Source organism: Coregonus clupeaformis, unplaced genomic scaffold (assembly GCF_020615455.1).
Source record: "Coregonus clupeaformis isolate EN_2021a unplaced genomic scaffold, ASM2061545v1 scaf0101, whole genome shotgun sequence".
In the NCBI taxonomy this organism is placed as follows: Eukaryota; Metazoa; Chordata; class Actinopteri; order Salmoniformes; family Salmonidae; genus Coregonus; species Coregonus clupeaformis.
This window is the reverse complement of record NW_025533556.1, coordinates 236655-264330: the sequence shown is the minus strand read 5'-3', so window position 1 is coordinate 264330 and position 27676 is coordinate 236655. Positions and strand designations below refer to the sequence as shown.

Here is a 27676-nt window from a genome sequence, read left to right as displayed (position 1 = left end):
AACACACTGTAAACTCACATGTTCTTGAGCAACATATATTAGTGAAATAGAGCTTCAGGTATTGAAAGTTGTGTGTTTATGAGCGACAGTAAGATAGAACAGGGGATTTGAAAATGATGGAGATGGACTGCTCTTGCTTGACTTGTTCTTATGGAACAGTAGATCCCTGCCATGAATATCCTCTGGCTGAAGAAGACAGCTATTCCCTCGCCACAGACATGCTCTGTTGTTGCTGAGTGCAGCCTCTCCCCAGAGCAAGCATAATTATCTATCCACTCTGCATTTCACCACCCCCCTCAATGCAAACATATGCTCTGGCTTCATCATAGCCTTCACACCGAGCTGGCCATTGTTCCTTCTCATAACACACACAGTGCAGAATCAGAATGACCGAAGATAAATCTGATTTTGTTTAATAAATGCAGTGACATTCTGAGGGTATTTCTGTGCCCTTGTAAAAACCTGCTGGTGGTGGAAAAAGGCATTGAAGGCATGTAGCTGCCAATTAAGAAATGTTAGACGTATTGTGGTGTGCACACGTACAGCAGCACACTGCGATGTAGGGGACTATGGATTGTCTGAGATAAGCAGTATCCTCCTAGAAAAAGGGAACTTACCCCCAACATTGACTCTCCAGAAAATATTATTGAGCCGATTACGAACATGGCCTGTTGTATAGCTTACTTCTTGCAGAAGATTTGTGAAAAGGTAACAAATGTATATATGTATAATGAAGACCAAATATGTACAAAAAAAGCTGATTTGTTTAATGAGAATCTGTGTGTGTGTGGTACCTACATCAAACATGACATCACCAACTTGCCTACTTAAGAATGGGTAATGGGCATTCAATAGTGGTGGTTTCAGGCTGGAGGTTTCAGGCACTACTATCTCACATCTGATTTTGACTGAGCTTCAACACTGTTTTAATGGATATTTTGGTCTGTGATAAACAGCCCTGATTGGTCATGAATATGAATTTACTGTTGCCAACTCCGCCTTCGGATTAATTAAGCAATGGACACAAAAGACAAACAAACAACCACCATAATTTCTTATGCCCTATAAACATAGCACTTTATTATCACGAACAACACATAACACAGAGGACTGCCAAGTCCAAAAAGTGCTAATGCACAAACAAAAACCAGAACACAACGTGAGTTGGAGGGGTAGATGGGTAAATTGCATTTATTTGTCTTCTTTTTATTTATTTATTACCATTTACACTAAACATCTTTTTCATAATAAGCTCCACCACATAACAGGGATGGTGAATTACAGCTGTTCTGGGAATTCACATTCGATTAGTGTCCAGAGATTCCTGGAGGAGCTGGCAGGGGTCCAGAGTGGGTAGGGCTGTCGCACACAGTCCAAAGGTTGCCTATTGTGCCTCTCAACAAGCCTGCATGGCCCCTACACTCATCTGGCCACAAGCCTGATTCATGTTCCCAATCACATATATGAGGATAGAGACACTCCCTCTTCTCTGTTTACAGAGAGAAAGCATGTCCTCACACCTCATCAAAGTGCTCCTTCTGCTATTTATTGCCTACAGTGGGAAAACCTTGTGGAAAAACCAACAAAACATTGTCTCAATATGTTCCACTGACAATTACTAAGTTCTATCTGACGTTATATTTTTTTTATCTACTTGGCAAACTTTGCACGAAGAGTGTTTTATATTCCTGACCAGCAAGGATGGTTCATTCTTCATGTCTTATGTGGTGCACGTGAAACTAATATTAAAACCTTAGCAGTGCCTTTATTACAATACATGAGGTGCGATCATAAAATACATTGACTGGCTGCTGCGCATGAGAGTTTTCTTCAACATGCTGTTCAACTAGACTCTCTATAAGGGATTGAAGAGCAAGCATTTGCAACTAAAATGCTAGGCCTACTGCACCACCCCTGAAAGCATGCATCACTGAAAAATCATCATCAGCAACAACAACAACAACAACAACAATAACGACGACGACGCTTGGCCTATGTCTCAGTTACTAGGCAATTCCATGGTAACGGAATGATGCTAAGACTCAGATTTTTCCATTTATAATGTATGTCAAACAAAAAACAATAAATGCAAAGTTTAACAACCATACAATTCTATGCACAATGACTACTTTTAACAATTTCCACTGAATATTTGACAAAAACACATTTACTTGAAGAACAGTGCAGATGCAACGTTTGGTAACAGAATGATGGTTTGTGCTGTAACTGCTGTCATTCTGTTTCCAAACTTTGCATCTGCACTGTTCTTCAAGTAAATGTGTTTTTGTAAAAATAAAAATGTGGAAATTGTTAAAAGTAGTCATTATGTATAGCGTTGTATGGTTTGTTTAATTTTGCAATCATTGTTTTTTGTTTGGCATACATATTTATACATTTTCTGTAATTATTTTTTTTACCCCCTTTTTCTCCCAAATTTTTTCGATCTTGTCTCATCGCTGCAACAGCCCAACGGGCTCGGGAGAGGAGGCGAAGGTGGAGTCATGCGTCCTCCGAAACATGACCCGCATAATCACGCTTCTTAACACCCGCCAGCTTAACCCGGAAGCCAGCCGCACCAATGTGTCAGAGGAAACAACATTCAACTGGCGACCGGGGTCAGCCTGCAGGCACCTGGCGCGCCACAAGGAGTCACTGGAGTGCGATGAGCCAAATAAAGCCCCACTGGCCAAACCCTCCCCTAACCCGGACGACGCTGGGCCAATTGTGCGCCGTCCTATGGTACTCCCGGCCACGACCGATTGTGGCACAGCCCGGGAATGAACCCGGGTCTGTAGTAACGCCTCTAGCACTGCAATGCAGTGCCTTAGACCGCTGTGCCACTCGGGAGGCCCCTGGCATACGTTTTAAAGTCTACAAAAAAATCTGAGTCTCAGAATCATTCTGTTACTGTGGAATTGCCCTTTTCTAAAGATTGGCTAGGTTAACAATAAATATTGTAGGGCCTAGTTGAGTAGTATGACTATATATATATCGGCTATCTGCATGTTGACAGAGACACCAGTGGTGTAGTTGTGCCTGGAGAAGTGGGTATACTCAAATTTTGTCAAAGATTTCCCAAACGGCGAAGGAAAGGCACCCGGTGTGAAACATTCTATGACAAACAGTGACATACACTCTGAATGATCTAAAATTATAAATCCCATATTGGTCTTTCAGTCAGGCCAACCCAAGCTGTACTGTGCAAGTAGGCTAATAGTAAGCCTACTATTGAAATAGATAAATGAGCCTGTCAACTGAGTCAGAAATTCATAGCTTTCTGATCTTTCCAGACAAAAGAAAAAGGTTTTCGCTCTCAAAGTCACACTTTTTTAATAGAAAAACAACAAAATTGGACGTTATAAGTCCACAACAATGCTTAAACCACATCAGGAGACCACTTTATTTGTGTGTGTGTGTATTTACCCTTTAATTGAACTGTGCAGGCACCTAGCACTGTTGTTTATGTAGAGCACATGAGATGGAGTTTGCAAAACAAATGGCCACTGGATTGATGCAAATAATCATGATATCATTCTGCCAGGTAGGCATAGGCTACTTTGTAGCTAGTAAACAGAAGGTTTTTGGGGAAGCCTTTCCAACTACCAGAAGACAGTTAGGCCTATCTTTAGCATGGCTATATTTTTCCTCTTCCTTAATTGTTTGAAACCTGGACATTTTACTTCAAATGATGAGGCATGTCTTACCTTGCTTCAAAGTAGCCTATAGCCAAAATCCCACCATAGAAACGTAGAGGCAATTATTTTATAAAGACTTCATCATACAGTACCAGTCAAAAGTTTGGACACACCTAGTATACATTGTAGAATAATAGTGAAGACATCAAAACTATGAAATAACACATATGGAATCATGTAGTAACCAAAAAAGAGCTTTGCACACTCTTGGCATTCTCTCAACCAGCTTCATGAGGTAGTCACCTGGAATGCATTTCAATTAACAGGTGTGCCTTGGTAAAAGTTAGTTTGTGGAATTTCTTTCCTTCTTAATGCGTTTGAGACAATCAGTTGTGTTCTGACAAGGTAGGGGTGGTATACAGAAGATAGTCCTATATTATGTCAAGAACAGCTCAAATAAGCAAAGAGAAACAACAGGCCATCATTACTTTAAGACATGAAGGTCAGTCAATCTGGAAAATGTCTAGAACTTTGAAAGTTTCTTCAAGTGCAGTCGCAAAAACCATCAAGCGCTATGATGAAACTTGCTCTCATGAGGACCGCCACCACTGAGAGACACTATCCAGGATGCTTACTACTAAATAAATAGTGGGCAATGCTATCAATAGCCTAGTAGCCTCCATTGTGTAAGCCTACAAATGACATGAATGAATACGCAAACTGTGAAGAAAAAAAATCTACTGTTTTGTCAGACTACTCGAACGACAGGTAAAGCTACCTGTACGAAGGCGCAGGAAATGCAAGGAACGGAACACCAGATGGCCCTTTCACTCCAGAAGGCCCTATGCCAAATCACCAGTTGCCTTGATAGAGAAAAATGACCTTCAACTGTTTGATTGCCATTCAAATTGTGCAACTTGTTTATTACAGATAGGACATATTCTGCTACTTTGGACAAAATATCCATATCACACTGACTTCCCTAACCAAGGAATTGTTTCAGCCCAATCAGACATTAACAACATAAACTCATCTGCACTGATCAGTCAATCCTGAGGTGATAGTGATCTACCCTCCTTAAAACCGATATAGGCTTACATTTCCACTTTCCCTCCAATTTGAGGAGACACCAGATGCTCCAGGCATATCATGAGATTGGTGCACAAATGAGAATCAAACACAGCAAAATCACTTGCTTGCTGCAGGGAGAGAGAAAAAAATCAATGGTATTTTCTATTATCCCACAGAAATGTTGGTGACATTGCAACATAAGTGGTCAATTAGGAACAACAACAGCACAAATTAGAAAACGATTAGACGTGTAAGAAGTGTGATATGGGTATTTTATCTATAGGTTATTAGAAAACCGTATTAATACAGTAATAGCCAAATAAATATATTCTATATATATCCACTTATTTTCTTTGCATTCAAGCACCAAAAGGAGTTTAGCATTGCATCGAGTTCGACTATGTAAGTGCTCTTGAGAGAACTTGGCAATAATAGGATATATGATTATTTTAGACTAAGCCAAGTTGAACAAGATCAGAGAATATCATTACACCTACACATTTCTACTGGTGATATTATGCAAATAACTCATGTTGAAAGTAGCCTGCGCTTCCACGAACAGTGTGTCAAATAATAAACATAATCACTGTGTTGTTTTGGGGGAGGACCGTTGAGTGAGTGTGGAGTGCGTACATGAAAACAAAAACAGAGACACGGGCAGCGCTCAGGGTAGTTAAAATCTATCCTCTGCTCTGTCCAACGTGCAAGGATATATATAGCCTAGTCTTGATAAGGCATTCTGCAATCAGTTTATTGAGTAAACAATAAGGTTATCTGAATCTTACCCGTCTTTGCGCTTAGCTTTATAAACGTGCCCGTAGGTGCCTCGACCCACTTTGCAACCTTCATATTCGAACAGATCTTCTACCTTCTCTCGTTCGGCTGCGAGCTTTGTTTTGAAGTCGTAATCCATTTTAACCCATAAATATTTCTTAATTTACAATAAAATAAAATATGAATTATAACATGCATTAATTAAATAATATGGTCGTTTTATTCCCCCACCATTTCCTTGTTTGGGATTTTGGTCTGCTCCGCTTAATGTTCACTGGCTCGTTGACGTTTCTAATTGGCACGCAAGGCTTTCTGGGTAAGGTAGTTTACAAAAGCATTAGCTTGACTCATCAACATAGAAGTAAAAGGTCTGTAAAACTACACTCCGCATTTCGCGCTGCAGTAACTGCACTTGCGTACTCATGAACGCGCTCAAAAAATGTGTGGATCAGTTGTAACATTTCATATACAACAAATGTGTCATCCTTTTGAAGTTTCACCCAACAGGTCTCCAATATGTTTTTGAATAGAAAGAGGTATATTGAAGTAGCTTCAACCAGAGGAATAGGCTGTACTATATAATCCCACCTGTGGCATCTATTAGTTTTAGCCTTGCGCTTTTACACGAGAGAGGTGCATGTAGCAAATCTGCATGCAATTTGTAATCTCTTTTAAAAATATGGTTATGCAATCATATTACACTATTATGACATCCATATCACCAAAAATCGTTTATGAAGAACAGAAGTAGGCCTAGATACCTTTATTAATTGTATTTATTACGTTTATTTGGCAGGGACAATGAACAACAAAAACATGTCCCATAGCACTGAGACAACATGTGTCGCACCAGATTTAGCTAATAGCTAATTTCCATCTGTAGTCCCTAAAACGTCTAGACATGTGAACATCTAGACATGGAAACATTATATACAAAACAGAAAAACAGAAATACATCATACAGTTAAAAAAAACAGAGATCAGGACATAGAGACTTGTTTCAACATAGAAGTCAAAACATTGCCCATAGAAACACATTGCTATTGGATAGAACATGTAATATCCCTATAAAAAAATAAAAATAAAAAACGAAATATTTTACATAGCCCAGTTAACGTACGTATTGCAATTACACCTGTGTATGTACTTACGTGTCTTCTGTTGCATTAAAAGTCAGTAGGACCTATGGCCTTTTAAGATAAAATCAATGAGTGCATGACTGATTAGACTTGATTTTTTGTTTTTAATGTTCTGTCGAGAAGGCTTGGAAGCTGCTACATGTTTTCAGAGCAGACGGGAACAGCTTACCTGAACGCAGAGTAGTGTTCATTATCAGGGAAATATGTTATATCTGCCAATTAAATGTTTTATCATTTGAGATTTGAGATTGGCAATGTACAACTTTGTCACGCTGACAGTTGCCACTGCCAATCGCCACTTCATCAACAAGAACCCAGCAACGTGATTCGATTAACTTGGGGGTGACGTTTAGGCTAGGTGAATAAAGCCTCTACTCAGTCCTCATTCTGGGCTTTACGCAGTATGGCCGGCGATATTAGCTAGCATTTGCTTTACAGTATTCTCTGTAAAAGGGAAGACGGTTAAACCAAGAAATTACACCTGGATTGCTAAAGGACTGTACTTATTACATTATAACTATCAAACAAGGGCTAATTCAATTGAATACGTAACCGACGTTGACTTTCTGTTGGTGTCTTGTCTCACGATGGAAGAGAACGGTGCACACTTCTTCGAGGGAACGGAGAAGCTGTTGGAGGTGTGGTTCTCCCGGCAAGATGAGACCAAAGGAACAGGGGACCTCCGTACCATCCCAAGGTTTGTGAAGTGAAGATGTGATTAATACATTCTGCCTTTTTAGCTAGCTAACGTTAGCTAAGCTACTAGCCCCTGTACTCCAGCAATCCGTCATCTGAAGAAGACTGGATGGAGATTCAACACTCAACACGCGCTAGAAATAAACATTAACGAGGCTTTATTTCTCTTGTTAACGTTAGTCGGTTTTAATGATATGGAACTCTGTTATCTCGTAAACCACAACATATTTCACTGACATGTCATGTGGTGGCTAATGTGAACACGTAGTGTTAGCCAGTTGGCTAGCTAAATTCAGATAACGTCGTCACTCAGAATGAATTACCATCCCCCCCACATTCGACCACTAGCTTGGCACTTGCTTAGGGGTAACGCCGTAGCCGAGTCATTCATTCATTCATTACATTCAGTAAGCTGCTAACGAATGTCCCCTACTGTCATTCATTAGCTCTCCAGTAATACTCATTAAACATGTTCAGAAATGTATCTGAATATGGCTTGTACCGTTATTGCAATGTAAGGTATCGCAATTTGCAATCTAGCAAATTGTTTTGCCAAGAAAAGGGGTCAGATTGGGGTGAGTTTGACCAGCGTTGGTTTTTCGCATACTGCGAATGCATTGGTGTTCGACGTATCCATGCTAGGGTGATCTCAACATGTTGCCCACGGATTTGACTTGACACTAAATAGCTAATTAGCTTTATGCGATGTTGTGTCTTATGTAACCAGGTAGCTAGTTATGTCTACAACCCAACTTCTGAAGTTGTTGGTGTCATTGTGTATCTTCTAGTTAACTGTAGTAATTTTCAATTTCACTTGTTCTCTGCGTCACGATGTGGTACTGACTGTAGCGCCTTGTGGCCACGGCTGTCTTTTTTTTTTCTCTGATATGCTGCATTGGCAATCATGGTCTCTCGCCGCTCAAGATTTACAACATCTGCAATGCACAATGTTCGAAAGCCATTAACAGAATCAATAGGTAAGCGATAACAAACATACCTGATCAGTTTGCGTTGATTGCCAACCACTTATCTGAAGCCAATCTACACAAGTGTAATTTTTCAATCGGGATCCATGCATGAATGAACAGTAAATTCAACTAACTCCTGGTGTCTTTATTTTGGTACTGTTACTTGTACACCTAATTTAGATGGCCCCATCTACAAAACCCTTCAAACTATGCCAATTTTTTGCATTGCCCTAATCAGTGCTGTAAAACTATGTCAAAGTACTACTTATGTAGTTTTTTGGGGTATCTGTACATTACTTTACTAGTTATAGACAATTGGAAGCTTGGGATGATTAGGTGGTCATGATGGTATCAGGGCTAGATTGAGAATTTAGCCAGGACACTAGGTTAAGACTCTTACGATACGGGCCATGGGCTCTTTAGTGACCTGAGTCAGGACACCTGTTTAACGTCCCATCGGAAAGACTGCACCCTACACAGGGCAATGTCCCCAATCACTGCCCTGGGGCATTGGAATTTTATTTTTTGGAGGGAGTGCCTCCTACTGACCCTCCAACACCACTTCCAGCAGCATCTGGTCTCCCACCAACCCTGCTTAGCTTCAGAGGAAAGCCAGCAGTGGTATGCTTGGAGCCTGAGAACCTTTGCTGCCAGTCCTTCGTGAAGGATTTTTCGGCTGTTCGGGCCACAAAATACAAATCTGGAGGCAAGCCGACGTTCGGCGACGACGTCTACGCCCCTTCGTCGGTGATTGGTCAATGGTAGGGATTCTTCAGTAGTCTGTCATTCAACGAGAGATGACTTGTTTTAATGCACTTTTTTTTGTTGAAAAATACTGCACCAACATCTTAGTTAGATGTAAAATTGCGCGACTAAACTCTCTTCAGCAAAAACTTCAATGACATTTCTTGAGTTGGCTTAAGGAAGTTTATACTGGCTATGGCGTCTCAAAAATAAACTGTACTATTGCTGCTTTTTTCTTGTTTTTTTTTAAGGGAGTGTGTGAGCACACTCGTTCGCCTAGCCGACTTCAGCTAGCCACCAGCCAAACTGAAGCATGCTGACGCCTTTAGTGATCAGTTTCTGAAATGACCACCTTACTCATTCCCTCTATTTAAAGAAGGTAGTTTTGAACACCCTATAAACTCATCACGCAACAATTTCAATGATTTTACTGAGTTGGCGTTCATCTAAGGAAATCGGTCAATTTAAATAAATTATTTAGGCCCTAATCTATGGATTTCACATGACTGGGAATACAGATATGCATCTGTTGGTCCCAGATACCTTTAAAAAAAAAAAAAAAATAGGGGCATGAATCACGACCAGTCAGAGCATTTGCCCACGGAAATCTGTTACGACGCCGAACTGCAGTCAGGTCAAGACCCTGGTGAGGACGCCGAGCACGCAGATGAGCTTACCTGAGACTGTTTCTGACAGCTTGTGCAGAAAGTCTTCGGTTGTGCAAACCCATCGTTTCATCAGCTGTCCTAGTAGCTTGTCTCGGATGATCCCGCAGGTGAAGAAGCCAGATGTGGAGGTCCTGAGCTGGCGTGGTTGTGAGGCCGGTTGGACGTACTACCAAATTCTCTAAAACAGCTCTGGTGGACATTCCTACAGTCAGCATGCCAATTGCACACTCCCTCAACTTGAGACATCTGTGGTGTTGTGACAACTGCACATTTTTAGTGGCCTTTTATTGTCCCCAGCAGAAGGTGCACCTGTGTAATGATCATGCTGTTTAACCTCTACGGGATCGGTGTCCCGTATACGGGACGGTTGAGCTAACGTGCGCTAATGTGTTTGTGTTACCAATTGTTTTCTTGGTGACTATGGTCCCAGCTGCCTTGAGATCATTGACAAGATCCTCCCGTGTAGTTCTGGGCTGATTCCTCACCGTTCTCATGATCATTGCAACTCCACGAGGTGAGATCTTGCATGGAGCCCCAGGCCGAGGGAGATTGACAGGTATTTTGTGTTTCTTCCATTTGCGAATAATCGCACCAACTGTTGTCACCTTCTCACCAAGCTGCTTGGCGATGGTCTTGTAGGTCTACAATCTTGTCCCTGACATCCTTGGAGAGCTCTTTGGTCTTGGCCATGGTGGAGTTTGGAATCTGATTGCTTCTGTGGACAGGTGCCTTTTTATACAGGTAACAAGCTGAGATTAGGAGCACTCCCTTTAAGAGTGTGCTCCTAATCTCAGCTCGTTACCTGTATAAAAGACACCTGGGAGCCAGAAACTTATTTCCCTCATTAAAATGCAAATCAATTTATAACATTTTTGACTTTTTTTCTGGATTTTTTTGTTGTTATTCTGTCTCGCTGTTCAAATAAACCTACCAGTAAATTATAGACAGATCATTTCTTTGTCAGTGGGCAAATGTACAAAATCAGCAGGGGATCAAATACTTTTTTCCCTCACTGTATGGGCAGAAAGCTTAAATTCTTGTTAATCTAACTGCACTGTCCAATTTACAGTAACTATTACTGTGAGAAAATACCATGCTATTGTTTGTGGAGAGTGCACAACAACAAACGTATCACGGCAACTGGTTTGATACGTTAATAATAATAAATAATATGCCATTTAGCAGACGCTTTTATCCAAAGCGACTTACAGTCATGCGTGCATACATTTTTGTGTATGGGTGGTCCCGGGGTTCACCTCTGAAGGTAAATAATGTACTCCCATTCCGTAATCTTGCTCGGATTTGTCATCCTAAGGGTCAGAGAGAAAATGTAGCATAGTTTGGTTCTACAGTTTGAACCCCTGCTGTCTCTGGCGCCACACCCACCCTGCCCTGCCATCTAGATGTGTGCAAGTTGGTGTATAAGCTAATGATCCATCATGTATGACATTCCTGGGAGTGTGGACTTACATTTTGTATTACCATATCATTTGTGTATTGTTCTCTATAGTTATGTAGTTGAAAATGTATCAATTGACCAATTCGGCACATTTGGGCAGACTTGATACAAAATAGTCCAGTATTGCAACGCTTCACTAGATCAATCTGACACTTTGCACACTACTGCCATCTAGTGGTGAAATTCTAAATTGCGCCAAAACTGCAGTATTATATTGTGGCCTTTCTCTTGCATTTCAAAGATGATGGAACAAAAAAAAGAGAACGTGTATATATATTTTTGTATTATCGTTTGCCAGATCTAATGTTATATTCTCCTACATTAATTTCACATTTCCACAAACTTCAAAGTGTTTCCTTTTCAAATGGTATCAAGAATATGCATATCCTTGCTTTAGGTCCTGAGCTACAGGCAGTTAGATTTGGGTATGTCATTTTAGGCGAAAAATTGAAGAAGGAAAATAAAAAGGGTCCGATCCTTAAGAGGTGAATCACACACCTGTCAGGTGGATGGATTATCTTGGCAAAGGAGAGCTGCTCACTAACAGGGACGTAAACAAATGTGTGCACCAAATTTGAGCGAAATAAGCTTTTTGTGCATATGGACATTTTCTGGGATCTTATAGTTCAGCTCAAGAAACATGGGACGAACGCTTCACGTTGCGTTTTTTTTTTAAATATTTTTGTTCAGTATAGTTTTGGAATGGCAATTGCCATAGATGAGACTTGGTACTAAATATAAGTGCATTCTGATATACATGTAATTTCAATGAATGAGAAGGACTGACAAATGGTTCTCTTCACCTGCCTCTCTGTGGCAAGGTTCATGGCTACTCTTGCCAATCCAAGGGAAAGCCATGGTTTTCGTGGTTGTTAGAACATCATGGATTAGGAGTGGCCTATGGCATGAATGACAGCGGGTCTGTGTAGACTCATCCATACCCACACATGCGGTCAGAGCCGGCCCTAGCCTCGTGTATTCTAACTACCAACAGTAAATTGAGACCCCGACTGAGTTCCTCAAATATATTTGTAATTATTTTAGTTTTGGTAATTGATCCGCGGGCCTACACGGTGGGGCGCACGCTGGCCGCCACTTTCCCATCCCTGAGCTAAACTATTATAACTGTTTTGGATGATCCTCCACAGTCAACAGTAGGCCTAATTCCAACAGGTATTAAATGTTTTCAAAACAGATGCGGTTGAGAAAATGGTTTTATCTTCTACCTGCTCTGGCTTGTGAGCAGGCTGTTGCTTAATAGTAGCCTATAGTAGAGCAGGGAGCCAGTGTTTTCCAGAGAGAGACTCTGCACCTGCCTGCTGTCTGCACTGTGCCAGGGCTCTAGACCCTGTTCAAAATCAACCCACGTGTATAGTACTGGGGTCTTTCTGCCCACTCTTTTCCCACTGCTACTAACCTCAAACATTTATTTGTTTATGTGAATATAGTGAGTTGGTTAGGCCTTTTTAAATCTAAAGCGAGATATTCATTGTTAGACAGCCCTTATGGTTTCAGTTGGTAGATTACTTTCACTGTCCATTTAGTCATCAGTCACACCAGTTAGACACCCCAAAAATGCCATGCCTAGAATTGTGAAATGATTAGCCTAGATGTAGTCTTTATTCAAATTGTCTGATAGCAGTAGAACTACAGTCAAGCCTCAGACAGTTGCTTCTATTTTGAAAAAGCAAATCTTGAACTATTAAATTGTGCTGCAGTGTACAAAAAACGCCTTGAAAAAAAAAAAAGCTTTTTGTCTTTTCAGGTTTGAGTGGGACAAACTTCTGGAGAATGTGCACTGTTTGATCATAAGTGTGACAAAGACTGACAAGCAGGAAGCTTATATACTCAGGTGAGTAGCGACCAGATCCCTGTTCTGTTTACCACTGTCACCTTGGCTTGTCCCTTTTCCAGATTAGAGAGCAGGGATTGGGTCATCTGTAATCGTCTCATTGTGAATGGCTGCATGGAAACTCTTCTCTCCCCTGGGGTGAAAGGACTGACTGACTGAGCAGGGACCTTTCTTATTTTTTTATCTCTCTGGCTCTATTCTGAAGAGCCTAATGACCTGCCTTATCTGAGTCCAGATGGATGGGTGAAAGGCAGCTAAATGAGCACCCTGGCAGCCCACACAAGCACATCAGGCACAAGTTGCCAATTTTAGGTTCCTAGAAATCAATCTCTGATGGTGAAATCTGCCTTTTGTGTGACGCCAGTGTACTCGGACTGGCCTTTGGGTCACGTAATCATTGCCAGTGAAAAGGACACGCCTGACCCTGGGTGTGTTAGTCTGGCTGCGGAGGCTGTTTTGAGAGGTCTCTACTCTCAGCTCCCTCTGCCGGTTAAGGCCCACCTACAACCGTCTGGGAACGAGTGCAGATTAGAAGAGAAGTGGAGTAGGGATGATCTGTCTAGCTGTTGCACAGACCTTGACAGGGCCGGCGCTAGCACAACGGAGTAGCGTTCTCCTTCACTCTGATGTTTGTTATGGTAATGGCACAGTGCTGATTCAGGAGAGGAATACTTGTGACCGCTCTCTGCTTGACTGCAAGTAGACAACATTGGCGTTGTAAACCTATATATGCCTCACTGAAACTTCTTCCTTCTCACTAGTAGGGCTGGAAATTGCCAGGGACCTCACAATACGATATTATCACAATACTTAGTTGCCGATATGTATTGCAATTCGATACTGCAATTTTATTGAGATTCGATGTTCCAAACATATTGCTCACTATACACGGAGTATACCAAACATTAGGAACACCTTCCTAATATTGAGCTGACCTCCATAAGGGATCGTAGCTTTCACCTGGTCAGTCTATCATGGAGCGCAGGTGTTTAATGTTTTGTATGATCATGGTATACGACTACTACAGAGGGACAAGGGAGCCATGAAATAGTGCTGTAAACAAATTGGCTCCCTATTAATAAAGATATATATTTTTTTAAAGGCGAACAAGATATGAAGGAAAAATACTGGAGTTTTGGTGCAGGTACAGCAAACTAGTGCAAAAATAGTATTGTGATATTTTGAAGGAATGATAGGCTAATCGTAAAAAAATATATATTCTCCCCCCCCCCCAATCACTACTCACTAGCTATACTGCAGTCAAGCGACTGTGTTCCTTAGAAAACATCACCCTGCGCTCCTCCAGGGACTAGTCTGTAACTATATGATGACTAATGATAACCCAGCTATGTTTCCTCAAGGAGTCTAATGTGGGCCTGAATGCTAGACTGCTGTAAACAATTTCGGGCCCATGATAACATTAATGCACTAAGGCCCTGTGGTTGGTTTGGAATTCAGGCTCAAGGCAGACTTAAGCTTTTTGTAGTATCTGCTGATTAGGTGTACCCTCTATAGAATCAATGGTAAGCGGTCACCAGGGTAATGCCGGGCCATGGCTGGCTGTCAGTCAGCCACGTCATGGTGTCTTTTTAAAACTCTCCAGGTGTCTGAATAGTACACTTTACTTAGCTGGAAGGCGTCGAACCTGAGGAATTATGCAGTTGTACATGCATGTTGGATGTAAATTGAGCTCATGTAAAAAAAAACGAATTAGGCTTAAGGCTATTTAACAGTGTGTAACTTGTGATATGTATGTAACGTGTATAAAACTCCTAATATTGCTATTCTCCTTCTGTCCCTTTGTCCATTCAGTGAGAGTAGCATGTTTGTCTCCAAGAGACGTTTCATTTTGAAGACGTGTGGAACCACCCTCTTACTGCAAGCACTGATGCCTCTGCTGGAACTGGCCAGGGAGTACTGTGGCTTTGATGCTATCGAGGTCAGTGTGACGCGTGCGCGCACACACACAGAGTTGGGGAGTAACTGATTACCAAAAAAAAACACTGTATTGTTACGTTACCAGCAAAAATATTGTAATCCGATTACAGGTACTTTTGCTAAATCTGATTTTACTTTTTTAAGTTGGGTAAGGACAACAGCAGTGGTGTAGCCTATGGGTGATTCCAGATATCACTTGATATCTACATAGCACAATGATGTGAATCACACTGCTGCTTCTTTAAAAAAAAAAAAAAAACACAATTGAGGCTTATTGCTCAGTCTAATTTGTGCAACAAAAGTCCATAGGCCTACATTTTCAAAAATGGAGGAAGATAAGTGTTTCCAATGACATCAACCAATGGTTAAAATCACATGATGCACAGATCTTCCTCCGTATTTTCTACTACAAAACACAAATGTGCAAGTTTCACATATGTTGAGGTGGTGCTGGAGATGAATATGAAATTGAAAAATTGTGAGATTTCCGTTTAAACAGCTGCAAATGATCAAAATCAGTGTCGCCAACACAAACGTAAACAATGGGTATAGCCAATGCAGCATATGGCATACATTTCTCACATTCAAAAACGCTAGTGCTCAAAGGGCTCTATGCTGACACTTTACAAGGAGCATGTGTGCGCCTAAGTTATATTAAGACATTTAGGAGCACAATGAAAAATATTTTAGGACAAAGCTAGAATTCTTCATTTTTCTAGGCGCACTGGTGCTCCTAAATTTTAAATTCCAGGTCGCACAGCAAAATATTTAGCAGCATATATGTGGGTGAAATGGTCACTCTGTAGAGTCCTGCAAAGCATGCCATTCCATGAGAGCAGCATTTTATTTTTCAACTCGACACAATGAGCCCAATCAATCCTCCCATGACAACAAAATTATAAACAGAGTACGCTAATAAGTCCTTCGTTTTTGGGTTATGCTTAAGTAAAACTATTAGGCTATCTATATTTCCAAGTCCTATTCTTGAAGATCAATTAATTGGAATGACTGGAAATCTGCCACTTTGGTTTTTAATGTAGAGATATAGCCTAATCGTATTATCTGTATTGCAGTAGAAAGCAATGGGTAAGAAGAAGCCTTCATAATCCATAAAGAAAAATGCAACCTCCATTTATGGCCAGCTATGTAAACTCCAATATTGATTTATCCTGCGGTAGATGTCCAAGTGGTATTCATTTTTGTCTTCTAATGCCTCTTAGGGGAAAGTAATCAGATTACTTTACAGAGTTTGGGTAATCCAAAAGTTGCGTTACTGATTACAATTTCCGACAGGTATCTAACAGATTACATTTAGAAAGTAACCTACCAAACCCTATGTATGCGTGCATATGTACATACTAGGCTCGGACGTATCCAGATTTTCATACCGTCCTGATCTCATCCGGGGAGTTACGGTATTACCGGCATAGCACACACAGGGGCACTAAAAACGCAAGAAAAGCCCTTTGGGCCTCTATTACTAGAATGCTAACAACATTAGCACAAACTGATAGCGAAATCACGTAGACACTGTTGGCTAAATGCTAACGAGCTAGAACGAACTATACTGAATAAAAAAATTAATGCAACATGTAAAGTGTTGGTCCCAGAAATGTTCTATACGCACAAAGCTTTCTCTCAATTTTTTTTGCACAAATTTGTTTACATCCCTGTTAGTGAGCTTTTCGCCTTTCTCCAAGATGATCCATCCACCTGATAGGTGTGGCATATCAAGAAGCGGATTTAACGGAATGATCATTACACAGATGCACCTTGTGCTGGGGACAACAAAAGGCCACTCTAAAATGTGCAGTTGTCACAACACAATGCCACAGATGTCTCAAATTGAGGGAGGGTGCAATATGCATGCTGACTGCAGGACTATCCAACAGAGCTGTTGCCAGATAATTGAATGTTCATTTCTCTACCATAAGCCACCTCCAACATAGTTTTAGAGAATTTGGCAGTATGTCCAACCGGCCTCACAACCGCAGACCACGTGTAACCATGCCAGCCCAGGACCTCCACATACGGCTTCTTCACCTGCGGGATCGTCTGAGGGGGAGGGGGGCGTTTGAGTATTTCTGTCTGTAATAAAGCCCTTTTGTGGTTAAACTCATTCTGATTGGCTGGACCTGGCTCCCCAGTGGGTGTACCTGGCTACCAAGTACGTGGGCCTATGCCCGGCCATGGCTGCGCTCCTGCCCAGTCATGTGAAAGCCATAGATTAGGGCCTAATTAATTTATTTCAATTGAATGATTTCCTAACTCAGTAAAATCTTAAATTTGTTGCATGTTGTTTTTTTTCTCCAGTAATTGCAAAGACGGTCAAATCCAGCTCATACATTTATACAAGCATAGTTAGTAGCTAGCAAATGTGCATTTTTCTGTGAGTGTGGACATGAACGAGAGAAATTGTGCAAATGAACAAAGTTGTGATGCATGCTTTTCTGAAGGAAGATCAGCATGTGTACATGGAGCAGAGGGGAGAAGAACGGAGGAGGGGGGAAGAAATGGCAACTGTACAGATGACTCATCCAGAGTTCTTTGACTTCTGGCAGAAAGCATTATATAAGATATCTGATGGCAAACATTTAGTAGTGAATTGCATACAAGTCTAACTTCATGTGCACCGTACAACAGAGACTCGCCGATAGATATAGAACGCTATGGACTCACCGGCTCCCGCTGTGCTATTTAAAAACAAACTACGGTAAGCTTCATAATGTGACCGGTGAATTGAAGAACACAATCTGCTTTCTCCTAATGTATTGCACAAATTGACTGCAGGTATTAACTTAAAATAGCTACAAATAGTCACATTTTTATTAAACTTCAAATAAATAGTTGATGGTATTCAAAAAAACGTGGCTTTTTCCAAATTACACGGTATACCACCTAATACAGGACTGCCCAACCCTGTTCCTGGAGAGCTACATTCCTGTAGGTTTTTGCTCCAAACCTAATCTAGCACACCTCATTCTAATAATTAGCTGCATCAGGTTAGTAACACCTGGGGTTGGCGCGAAAACCTACAGGAGGGTAGCTCTACAGGAACAGGGTTGGGCAACCCTGACTACAGACATACATACTGTTGACCCCCATTTAGTCGACTGGTGGATAGGCTGTTGGTCTACCCATTTTTTCTTTTTTTGTAAAAAAATTAATAATTGTTGGGCAGTTGCGAAAAAGAAAAGTTTATGGCACATCATGATTGGCTCCCGTCTCAGTGGACTAGTCCATTGAGGAGGACGCGGGGATTGCGCACCAGTAGTACATTTTACCGTTAATTCCCATAATTTCTTATCTACAATGTTTGGTTACCATAAATTATGTTAATGCGTTCAAATTACTTTTACAGTTATTGTCAGTGGACACGTTTGCAGAGCGTACAACCTAGGATACACTTGTGAGAAACAAGTTTTGGTTTATTTCATTCCGTTTACGAGTTGTCAATGTTGAGTAAGGACACGCACCTGATTTTACGCATAGAAGTAGGCCTATAGGCTACCTGGCCTGTGTGCAAATGTAGGCTTATAAATGTGCCCATTTGGGGATCTGATGGTCTTAACTCGCTACCACCATGCGCTGTGGAGCTTCTCAAAGTACTTTTTTTCTTCACTTCAAACAGCAAGTAAACAAAGTCTCTGTTTACATCCATTGAGAATGACAATAGTTCCTCAATGTAGCCTATTCTGAAAAATATTTCCAGCTCTCTCCCTTTCGATAACAACTGAGTGAAAGAGGGGAAAAAATGCCTTGCTCTGATCCGGTGGAAACGTCATAAAATAGGCTAACTTGATTACTTGTCTGTCCAGAGCTCGCTGGCGCTGGAAACTGAGGGTCCAGAATATTTTATACAATGTTGCAAGTTTGTTAGCACAACCTTTGGGCTGCACCAAGTTGATACAATGTTTAAAGTTACTTGCAGACAGGCCATGTGTAGCCAAAGTGATTTTATTTTTATCAAGATATGCACATGTATGTGTGTATTATTCACTGCCTTCAGAAAGTATTCATACCCCTTTGCCTTATTCCACATTTTGTTACAGCCTGATTTCAAAATGGACTAAATAGGTTTCTCTCACCCATCTGTACACATACATTTTTGCAAATTTAATCAAATACAGAAATCACATTTACATAAGTATTCACACTCCTTTGCTATAACGCTCTGGTTCAAACACCTGTCTATATAAGGTCCCACAGTTGACGGTGCATGTCAGAGTATAAACTCTACCATGAAGTCCAAGGAACACTATGCATGCATACATACAAACCAAATGAATACCATTTTACATGTTCATAAATCCCAAAAATGTATACTCTTGTAAATGTTTTATAAACCATGTTATCCGTCAACATTTTGATATGTAATGTTTGTACATTATACCGTCTACGTTCTCGTGGATAGGAAGGTTCAGAAGTTCTAACCTCATCTCCTCACTATCTACAGAATTTCTTCTATTCTCGCAAGAACTTCATGAAGCCTACCCATCAGGAGTTCCCTCATCGGAACTTCCAGGAGGAAGTGGAATTTCTCAGCCAGATTTTCCCAAGTAAGTACTAATGCCCACACTCCAAATTCAATTCCTCAACTCTAATCACGGTTGGAGTCCAGGAAGAGTGTGCTAATGTATGGATGGGGTGAGTCAGCGACGCTATACAGGCTGTGCCTTCGTATGCTGTTCTCTAATCAGGAGGGGTTTGAGACACGGGCACATGACATTCTCTTCCTCCTCCAGATGGAGCAGCGTACTGTATGGGACGTTTGAACTCTGATTGCTGGTAAGGTCATATCAACACTTTATGCTCACTGAATATACTCAAGATACTGTTCCATTAATGAGACCTTAATAATGCAGTGGACAATGCCATTAAACTTTAACTACACTGTCCAGCGCTGCTGAATGTGTTCATGTTTTCCTGTATGTCCTTACTTGTTTCCCTACAGGTACCTGTTTACTCTGGATTTGCCAGAGTTCTGGGAGAACAAGCACGCAGATCAGACGCTGGAAGTTCTGATGAGTGACCTTGATCCAGCAATTATGGATCAGTTCTTCATGAAAGACGGTGTTTCTGCAAATGATGTCACTCGTGTAAGGCCCACAAACTAGCAACGTTCGATATTGTTATTTGTTCTTGATGACTTCACGAGGGCTCACTCAGTAGGGAACTGTTCGGGGGGACCTGTCCTTATGACATTGATCCACTCTGGTGTTTATTCTGTAATGATATTCCCTAATGAGGGCACCGATATGGAAAGTATCAGTTGAATTTTTCAACGCGATATTGATATTGGTTTTATAAATAAATAAAAACATTGCAACTGTGTAAAATGTTCACGTCCACGCCTCTGAAGTAGAGACGACTGCTTGTTGATTGCCCATTGGGCCAGACTTGAATTGTCTGCAAACCTACCCAACCAGTTTGTATACAATCTGAAGTTTATCAACTATTGATGGCTCATCAGCAGGCAATTAAGTATGATAAATTGACTAGGGCCCTATAAAATCTGCATTGCGGATGGGATCATGGAATCCAGACATTAAAACGGAATTCGACAATATAAAACATGTATTGCACTTAGTAGGAAATAAACTCAATGTTTTGAACTTATTAGAAAATGCATTAGTTTGCCCAGGTTAATCATAAGACATTAATAAAATGCATCAGTGATTTTGTATTTTCCTGCAACTTTCTGAAACGGCACAAGAATGCCTGTGTGTGTGCGGCTCTTGCGTATGTCTATACTTTGTAGCTGTTAGTGATGATGCTAATGATAACCTTCTGGTATAGATGGAAAGGCTTTCCCAAAAGCCTTCTCAATTAAATGTAAACTACAAAGTAGCCTATGCCTACCTGGCAGAATGATATGATATCCTATCATTGTTTTCGCAAACTCTGCAATCACATGAGCGCTACAAACATCCCTAACCAAACAACAGTCTCTTGCTGGCGCACACTTTCATTAAAGGGTAACTTTACTCCAAAATCTAAATTTCTATAATTTTTCAGAGCTCAAAAGGGTGGTCTCCTGATGCAGTTTAAGCATTGTTGTGGACTTGGAACATCCTATTCTATTGTTTTTCTATTAATACATTTTTATTTTTTATTTTTTTTATTTTTTTTGAGATTGACATTTTAAAACCTGGAAAAACAAAATGGAATCATGCAAAAATAATCGTTTTTCTAGGGCCCTAGTTGACAGCCTGTGAGATTTGTGAAAGGGGTTTTGTGCATGCAGGAACAGTGTATGCTTTTTTACATAATAATTTAGGTCAACGGGAGGAATACACAAATATCACAATATACCTTGCCCATATATGAAACTATATTTACATTTTAGTCATGTAGCAGACACTCTTATCCAGAGCGACTTACAGTTAGTGAGTGAATAAAATATTTTTTTATTTTTCATACTGGCCCCCCGTTGGAATTGAACCCACAACCCTAGCGTTGCAAACGCCATGCTCTACCAACCGAGCTACATCCCTGCCGGCCATTCCCTCCCCTACCCTGGACGACGCTGGGCCAATTGTGCGCCGCCCATATCGCTATAATATTGAATTATAGCTTTTGGTACCCACCAGTAATATTCCCCTTATTGTATAGAGGAACACAATCATAAAGCTGACTGTTCATCAGTCAATTAGTAGTTGCTGTTTTGTAGCGCACCTTGCACATTCTATTTATTGTCTTTTTTCAGATGAGTGGAATTCGTGACCTGATACCAGGTTCTGTGATTGACGCCACAATGTTCAACCCTTGTGGATACTCAATGAATGGAATGAAGACTGACGTAAGTGGATCTTACAGACTCTCTTATCCAGAGCGACTTACAATTAATGCGTTAATCTTAAAATGGCTAGGTGAGACAACACATCACAATCGTATCAAGTACATTTTCCCTTAAAGTATTTATCAGCAAAGTCAGTCTGCTTTTTTTGTTTTTGTCTTCGGGCTCTTCATTAAATCCGCCTTGAAAGTCATTTAAAACAAATGTCTGTCTTTATCTTACAGGGAACTTACTGGACGATTCACATCACTCCAGAGCCAGAGTTCTCCTATGTCAGCTTCGAAACCAACCTCTCCCAGACGTCCTACGATGATTTGGTCAGGAAAGTTGTGGACATCTTTAAGCCAGGAAAATTTGTGACTACGCTGTTTGTTAACCAGGTATGTCCTCGTTCAAAATGGTTCTGATGTTGCTTGTGGATGTTTGACTCTGTTTTCCAGAACATTGCACTCATAAATGACTCAATCGCATCTTAAGTCTTCACTGTACTTGGCATTTTCACTGTTAACAACTTCTTTCTTTTTATTTTCACTCGCAGAGCTCCAAATGTCGCAGTGTCTTTTCTTCCGCCCAGAAACTTGAGGGGTACAAGCGCCTCGACCGCCAGTTGGCCCAATTCAACGATTACAATTTTGTCTTTACCAGTTACGCCAAGAGCCGCCAGCAGAACCAGCAGAGTTGAGGATTAAGAATGAAAAAGAAGCGGAAAAAGAAACGCGGCTGCGTAGCGGGGCTAGGCCCCCGCGGCGGCCATCTCTCTGCCCTAGCAGAGAGGCACAGTCCCCTCTGCTGCCATTGTTATTCAGGATTTCTTGGTTCCGACGAGGCCACAGGCCCTACTAGTGTAACCTCCAGTTTGAATTGTATGCATTGTTGTAACTATAACTTAGATCTCTTGCATGAAAGCTCTTTTCTCTGTTTAGATATTCTAGCTCACTCTTGCTGTGATCTTGAAGTGCATGCAGAGGATTTAAACACTCTCTGTTTGAGGCTGGCCAGCCTTGCACCCTTCCTGCAGGTCTCCCCCCTCATTCCCTACAGACAGGGCTTCCGCTCACACTAGTCCAGGGCCCTGACCTGCTCAGACGGGTCCTGCTGTATTATGTGCTTACCGACAGTTGAAACACAACCCCCCCCCACACACACACACACACACACACTTCCTTCCTCCCTAAACTGATTTGCTGCTTCATTGATCTGTTGCAAGTTTGCATCCTTTTTGTTTTTGACCTTTTGAGTGCAGTTTAAGAACACATTGTTTTCAGCCAAATGGAGCAGGACTCCTCAATACCAAAACAGAAAACGCCAACACTTTGTCTTCTAGAATGTTCATGACTTTTGATATTTTGAGTGATTAGAAGCATGTGAGCTTTGGGCCATATACATTTTTTTCTCATGTAACATCAGAGCCTATCTAATGAATTCCTTGTCAAATCAAAATGCAATACTTTATGTTAGTGTTGCAGTACTGGAGGATTGGCTAGAGGCTGACAGCTAGGTCAATGTGATCTAGTTGTTCTTGGCTGTAAACTGCACTGGAGCCAAAGGAATTCCTGCTAGAATTGGGTCAGAACACTCACGTTCAATCAGCCATGCTTCTTTCCGCCTCGACAATCATTTAGCTGTTGAATGTGTCCACAAATGGACAGGCTTTCAACTTGTCTCGGACAACAGTATGCGTTAGAGTAAATAATTTAGGATGTCCAGTTGGGTACTTCACGGTATGGGATGTGTAATATATATGCCCTTTTAAACCAAGGCTCCTTCTACAGTATATGGTACCAACAGGATGGCTTTGATTGTTATAATCCCCAGTTGTTTTAAATACTCAATGTATGCATTCATGAAAATTTGATACAAAATAAAAAAGATTCAAACTTGAATGTAAGAATCAGTCGTGTAAGAACGAAGGCTGTGCCAACCGTGACTGTAGAGGGCGTTGTTTAGACTAGAGGAGCCCATTGAGGGGTTTTATATCTGGATGTAAGTGGCACGGAGACCTAGTAGACCCTTTGTAGCTGTGGTGTGGGCCACCCCCCTGTGCATCTTAGTGCAGTGGTTGCCCAGCAAAGCATTTCTTTATTTCACTTTTTTTTTCTAAACAATGTAACCCCCCCCATACAGGAGTCGGTAAGCACACAATAGAGGCCCACCAATCTGAGCATGCCAGGGTGATCCCAGATAATTCCACAGAACTGTTTCATAAACTGCCATTTTATACATTTTATTGTGTGCAGACATTTTGCAGTGAATTGGTCCAAAATGTGACTCCATTGCATTTTTTTGGTGTACCATCAATGCTCTTTTGTTCAGTGAGAGAAATCCTGTGATACTGTGGCGCAGGTGACTACTAGTGCTGTATTGCTTGACAGTGTAGTGTGCTGCAGTCTGTTTCTCCTGTGTAAGTAGATCAATGTGCGTCACCTTCCTCTTGTTTTAATCAGCTCAAATGTAGATGGGACTGGGGCATTCTGATGTTGTACATACATAGCCACCTTACAGTGCTGAAGGCATGCCCTTATCTATCTGGTTAGCATACAAACCTTGAGAGGTTTGTAATTTGAGAGCGGGTTTTGATAGGATGTTGAGGATTGTTTTCCATTGGCTGGTCAGTAATGTTCATGATGCTTCCCCTGCCAGCGAATGCAGATTGATTTTAATTTGCAGACAGAGCTGGGGTGGATGGGAAACGGTTTTGGGCCTGCCTTCAGAACTCCTGAGGGTTAACTGGTGCTGCTTTGCCCAGCTAGTTTAGAAGGCTCTTAGAACAGCGGAGACCATCACATGATGGTATACTGTAGTTAACAGAAAACTGGGCCTACTTTAAAAGCCGAATGTGACTGACATAACAAGTGGACCACTAGAATGAGTACTTCAGTTCAGTTCATGTAAGGACCTGGGCAAAGTTGATAATTGGAATGGCTTTTTCTTCCTGAGGACCAACTTTTGCCAATAGACTATCTGAAATGGTATGACTCATGTCTGTTTAATGACCGGCCTCCACTGTGTTCTAAGAGCTGTAGTGACCGGTTTAGGGAAAAGGCACCACCACTGTTCACAAATATAAAGGTCACTTTTTCATTTGTTTTTGGATAAGTCCTATTTAGACTTGATCTGTGTAGTCCTGATGGTTTGTAACTTTTTTTTTTTTTTTTTTTATATTAAATTGCTTTTCTCTTTTCTTTTAATACGATATTGACAAACGTTTTTGTAAGAAATGCATTTTTTGCTTACAGACCAACAATTTTTTAAAATATTTTTGTGTTAAAAATTTATTTCTTCTGAAGTTGAGGGGTGACTTTTTTTTTTCTTTTGACTAATTAGATCATGTATTTTGTTTGCCTTACCAGGGGAAAGGCGAACTCCTCCCCTGATGTGAGAGAGGGTGCAATTGCAGGATGTACTGAAGGAAACTTTGCTGTTGTAATTCTTTGGAGGGTCAAGATGTGCTAAATGTATCTACTCTGAGCTTGATGCTTTTAATAAAAAAATATTGCTCTTCTTCTGTGAGTTTGTTGATGAGCATTGGGCATTTAGATGTGAAGTAAAGCAATAAGTCCAGTCCCCCCCCGTAAATACTGTTCCATTAAATGGTGAAAAGGTATCTAATAAACCATACAGGGCATTGATAATAAAGGTTAGGAACAGTTCTGTGCTCTGAAGCCGGACCTTTCAAATCTGAGCATTTACACGTTTTTGAAGAATCCCTTCAGTTTAGAATTGTTATTTAATTTTGATAGTCCAGACCGCTGGATCAGATTCGGCCACGGGACGATTTTTATTTTCTTGAGTTTATGGGGGCCGGAACATAATTCCAAGTAATTTGTAGACTGCAAATTGACTCAAACATAATTTCAAACCTTGCTTATGTTTGTATAAATTAACTTATCTCTATTATAAACTAAGCAAAAAAAGAAACGTCCTCTCACTCAACTGTGTTTATTTTCAGCAAACTTAACGTCTAAATATTTGTATGAACATAAGATTCAACAACTGAGACAAACTGAACAAGTTCCACAGATGTGACTGACAGAAATGGAATAATGTGTCCCTGAACAAAGGGGGGGTCAAAATCAAAAGTAACAGTCAGTATCTGGTGTGGCCACCAGCTGCATTAAGTACAGCAGTGCATCTCCTCATGGACTGCACCAGATTTGCTAGTTCTTGCTGTGAGATGTTACCCCACTTTTCCACCAAGGCACTTGCAAGTTTACAGACATTTCTGGGGGGAATGGCCCTAGCCCTCACCCTACGATCCAACAGGTCCCAGACGTGCTCAATGGGATTGAGATCCGGGCTCTTTGCTGGCCATGGCAGAACACTGACATTCCTGTCTTGCAGGAAATCACGCACAGAACGAGCAGTATCGCTGGTGGCATTGTCATGCTGGAGGGTCATGTCAGGATGAGCCTGCAGGAACGATAACACATGAGGGAGGAGGATGTCCTCCCTGTAACGCACAGCGTTGAGATTGCCTGCAATGACAACAAGCTCAGTCCAATGATGTTGTGACACACCGCCCCAGACCATGACGGACCCTCCACCACCAAATCGATCCCGCTCCAGAGTACAGGCCTCGGTGTAACGCTCATTCCTTCGACGATAAACGCGAATCCGACCATCACCGCTGGTGAGACAAAACCGCGACTCATCAGTGAAGAACACTTTTTGCCAGTCCTGTCTGGTCCAGCAACGGTGGGTTTGTGCCCATAGGTGACGTTGTTGCCGGTTATGTCTGGTGAGGACCTGCCTTACAATAGGCCTACAAGCCCTCAGTCCAGCCTCTCTCAGCCTATTGCGGACAATCTGAGCACTGATGGAGGGATTGTGCATTCCTGGTGTAACTCGGTTAGTTGTTGTTGCCATCCTGTACCTGTCCCGCAGGTGTGATTTTTGGATGTACCAATCCTGTGCAGGTGTTGTTACACGTGGTCTGCCACTGCGAGGACGATAAGCTGTCCGTCCTGTCTCCCTGTAGCGCTGTCTTAGGCGTCTCACAGTACAGACATTGCAATTTATTGCCCTGGCCACATCTGCAGTCCTCATGCCTCCTTGCAGCATGCCTAAGGCACGTTCACACAGATGAGCAGCGACCCTGGGCATTTTTCTTTTGGTGTTTTTCAGAGTCAGTAGAAAGGCCTCTTTAGTGTCCTAGGTTTTCATAACTGTGACCTTAATTGCCTACCGTCTGTAAGCTGTTAGTGTCTTAATGACCGTTCCACAGGTGCATGTTCATTAATTGTTTACGGTTCATTGAACAAGCATGGGAAACGGTGTTTAAACCCTTTACAATGAAGATCTGTGAAGCTATTTTGATTTTTACGAATTATCTTTGAAAGACAGGGTCCTGAAAAAGGGACGTTTCTTTTTTTGCTGAGTTTACGTGGAAATACCTTGGAACTGAATTTCAAAATTAAAATCACTTAGCGCTGATTTCTGGGTGTTTTTAGTCTTTTCTAGTCCAATTATTATTATTATTTTGTAATATACACTACCGGTCAAAAGTTTGGACACCTACTCATTCCAGGGTTTTTCTTTATTTTTACTATTTTCTACATTGTAGAATAATAGTGAAGACATAAAAACTATGAAATAAATAACCAAAAAAGTGTTAAACAAATCAAAATATATTTTATATTTGAGATTCTTCAAATAGCCACCCTTTGCCTTGATGACAGCTTTGCACACTCTTGGCATTCTCGCAACCAGCTTCACCTGGAATGCTTTTCCAACAGGAGTTCCCACATATGCTGAGCACTTGTTGGCTGCTTTTCCTTCACTCTGCAGTCTGACTCATCCCAAACCATCTCAATTGGGTTGAGGTCGGGGGATTGTGCCCCCCTCTCTTTTAGTCACTTTAATACAGTGAGGGAAAAAAGTATTTGATCCCCTGCTGATTTTGTACGTTTGCCCACTGACAAAGAAATCATTAT

The 27676-nt window shown here is 41.2% G+C and overlaps 2 protein-coding genes across 3 annotated transcripts in view; one reads left to right on the top strand and one right to left on the bottom strand.

Annotated features, from left to right (window-relative positions):
• Positions 1 to 5749, bottom strand: part of LOC121552212 (cyclin-dependent kinase 19) — a 79519-nt gene extending 73770 nt beyond the window's left edge. For both annotated transcript variants that reach the window (XM_041864952.1, XM_041864953.1), the window contains exon 1: positions 5492 to 5749. In XM_041864952.1, the coding sequence (XP_041720886.1) occupies positions 5492 to 5619 (128 nt within the window). In that variant the 5' untranslated portion in view covers positions 5620 to 5749. The remainder of the gene's footprint in view (positions 1 to 5491) is intronic.
• A 1251-nt stretch (positions 5750 to 7000) lies between these two features.
• On the top strand, positions 7001 to 25245 carry LOC121552213 (S-adenosylmethionine decarboxylase proenzyme). Its single transcript, XM_041864954.2, has 9 exons — positions 7001 to 7316; positions 12920 to 13006; positions 14819 to 14945; positions 19401 to 19503; positions 19690 to 19732; positions 19899 to 20043; positions 21654 to 21746; positions 21968 to 22123; positions 22282 to 25245. Exons 1-9 carry the CDS (start codon positions 7207 to 7209, stop codon positions 22423 to 22425), a joined length of 1008 nt encoding a protein of 335 aa, XP_041720888.1. The 5' UTR covers positions 7001 to 7206; the 3' UTR covers positions 22426 to 25245.
• Positions 25246 to 27676: the final 2431 nt, after the last annotated feature.

What these genes read in the sequence shown, in the direction of transcription:
- LOC121552213 (XM_041864954.2), top strand. Translation starts at nt 7,207, where the DNA reads ATGGAAGAGAACGGTGCACACTTCTTCGAGGGAACGGAGAAGCTGTTG. An exon ending in CAGGAAGCTTATATACTCAG is followed by an intron (nt 13,007 to 14,818) that starts GTGAGTAGCGAC and finishes TTGTCCATTCAG; the next exon opens with TGAGAGTAGCATGTTTGTCT. An exon ending in GTGGCTTTGATGCTATCGAG is followed by an intron (nt 14,946 to 19,400) that starts GTCAGTGTGACG and finishes CACTATCTACAG; the next exon opens with AATTTCTTCTATTCTCGCAA.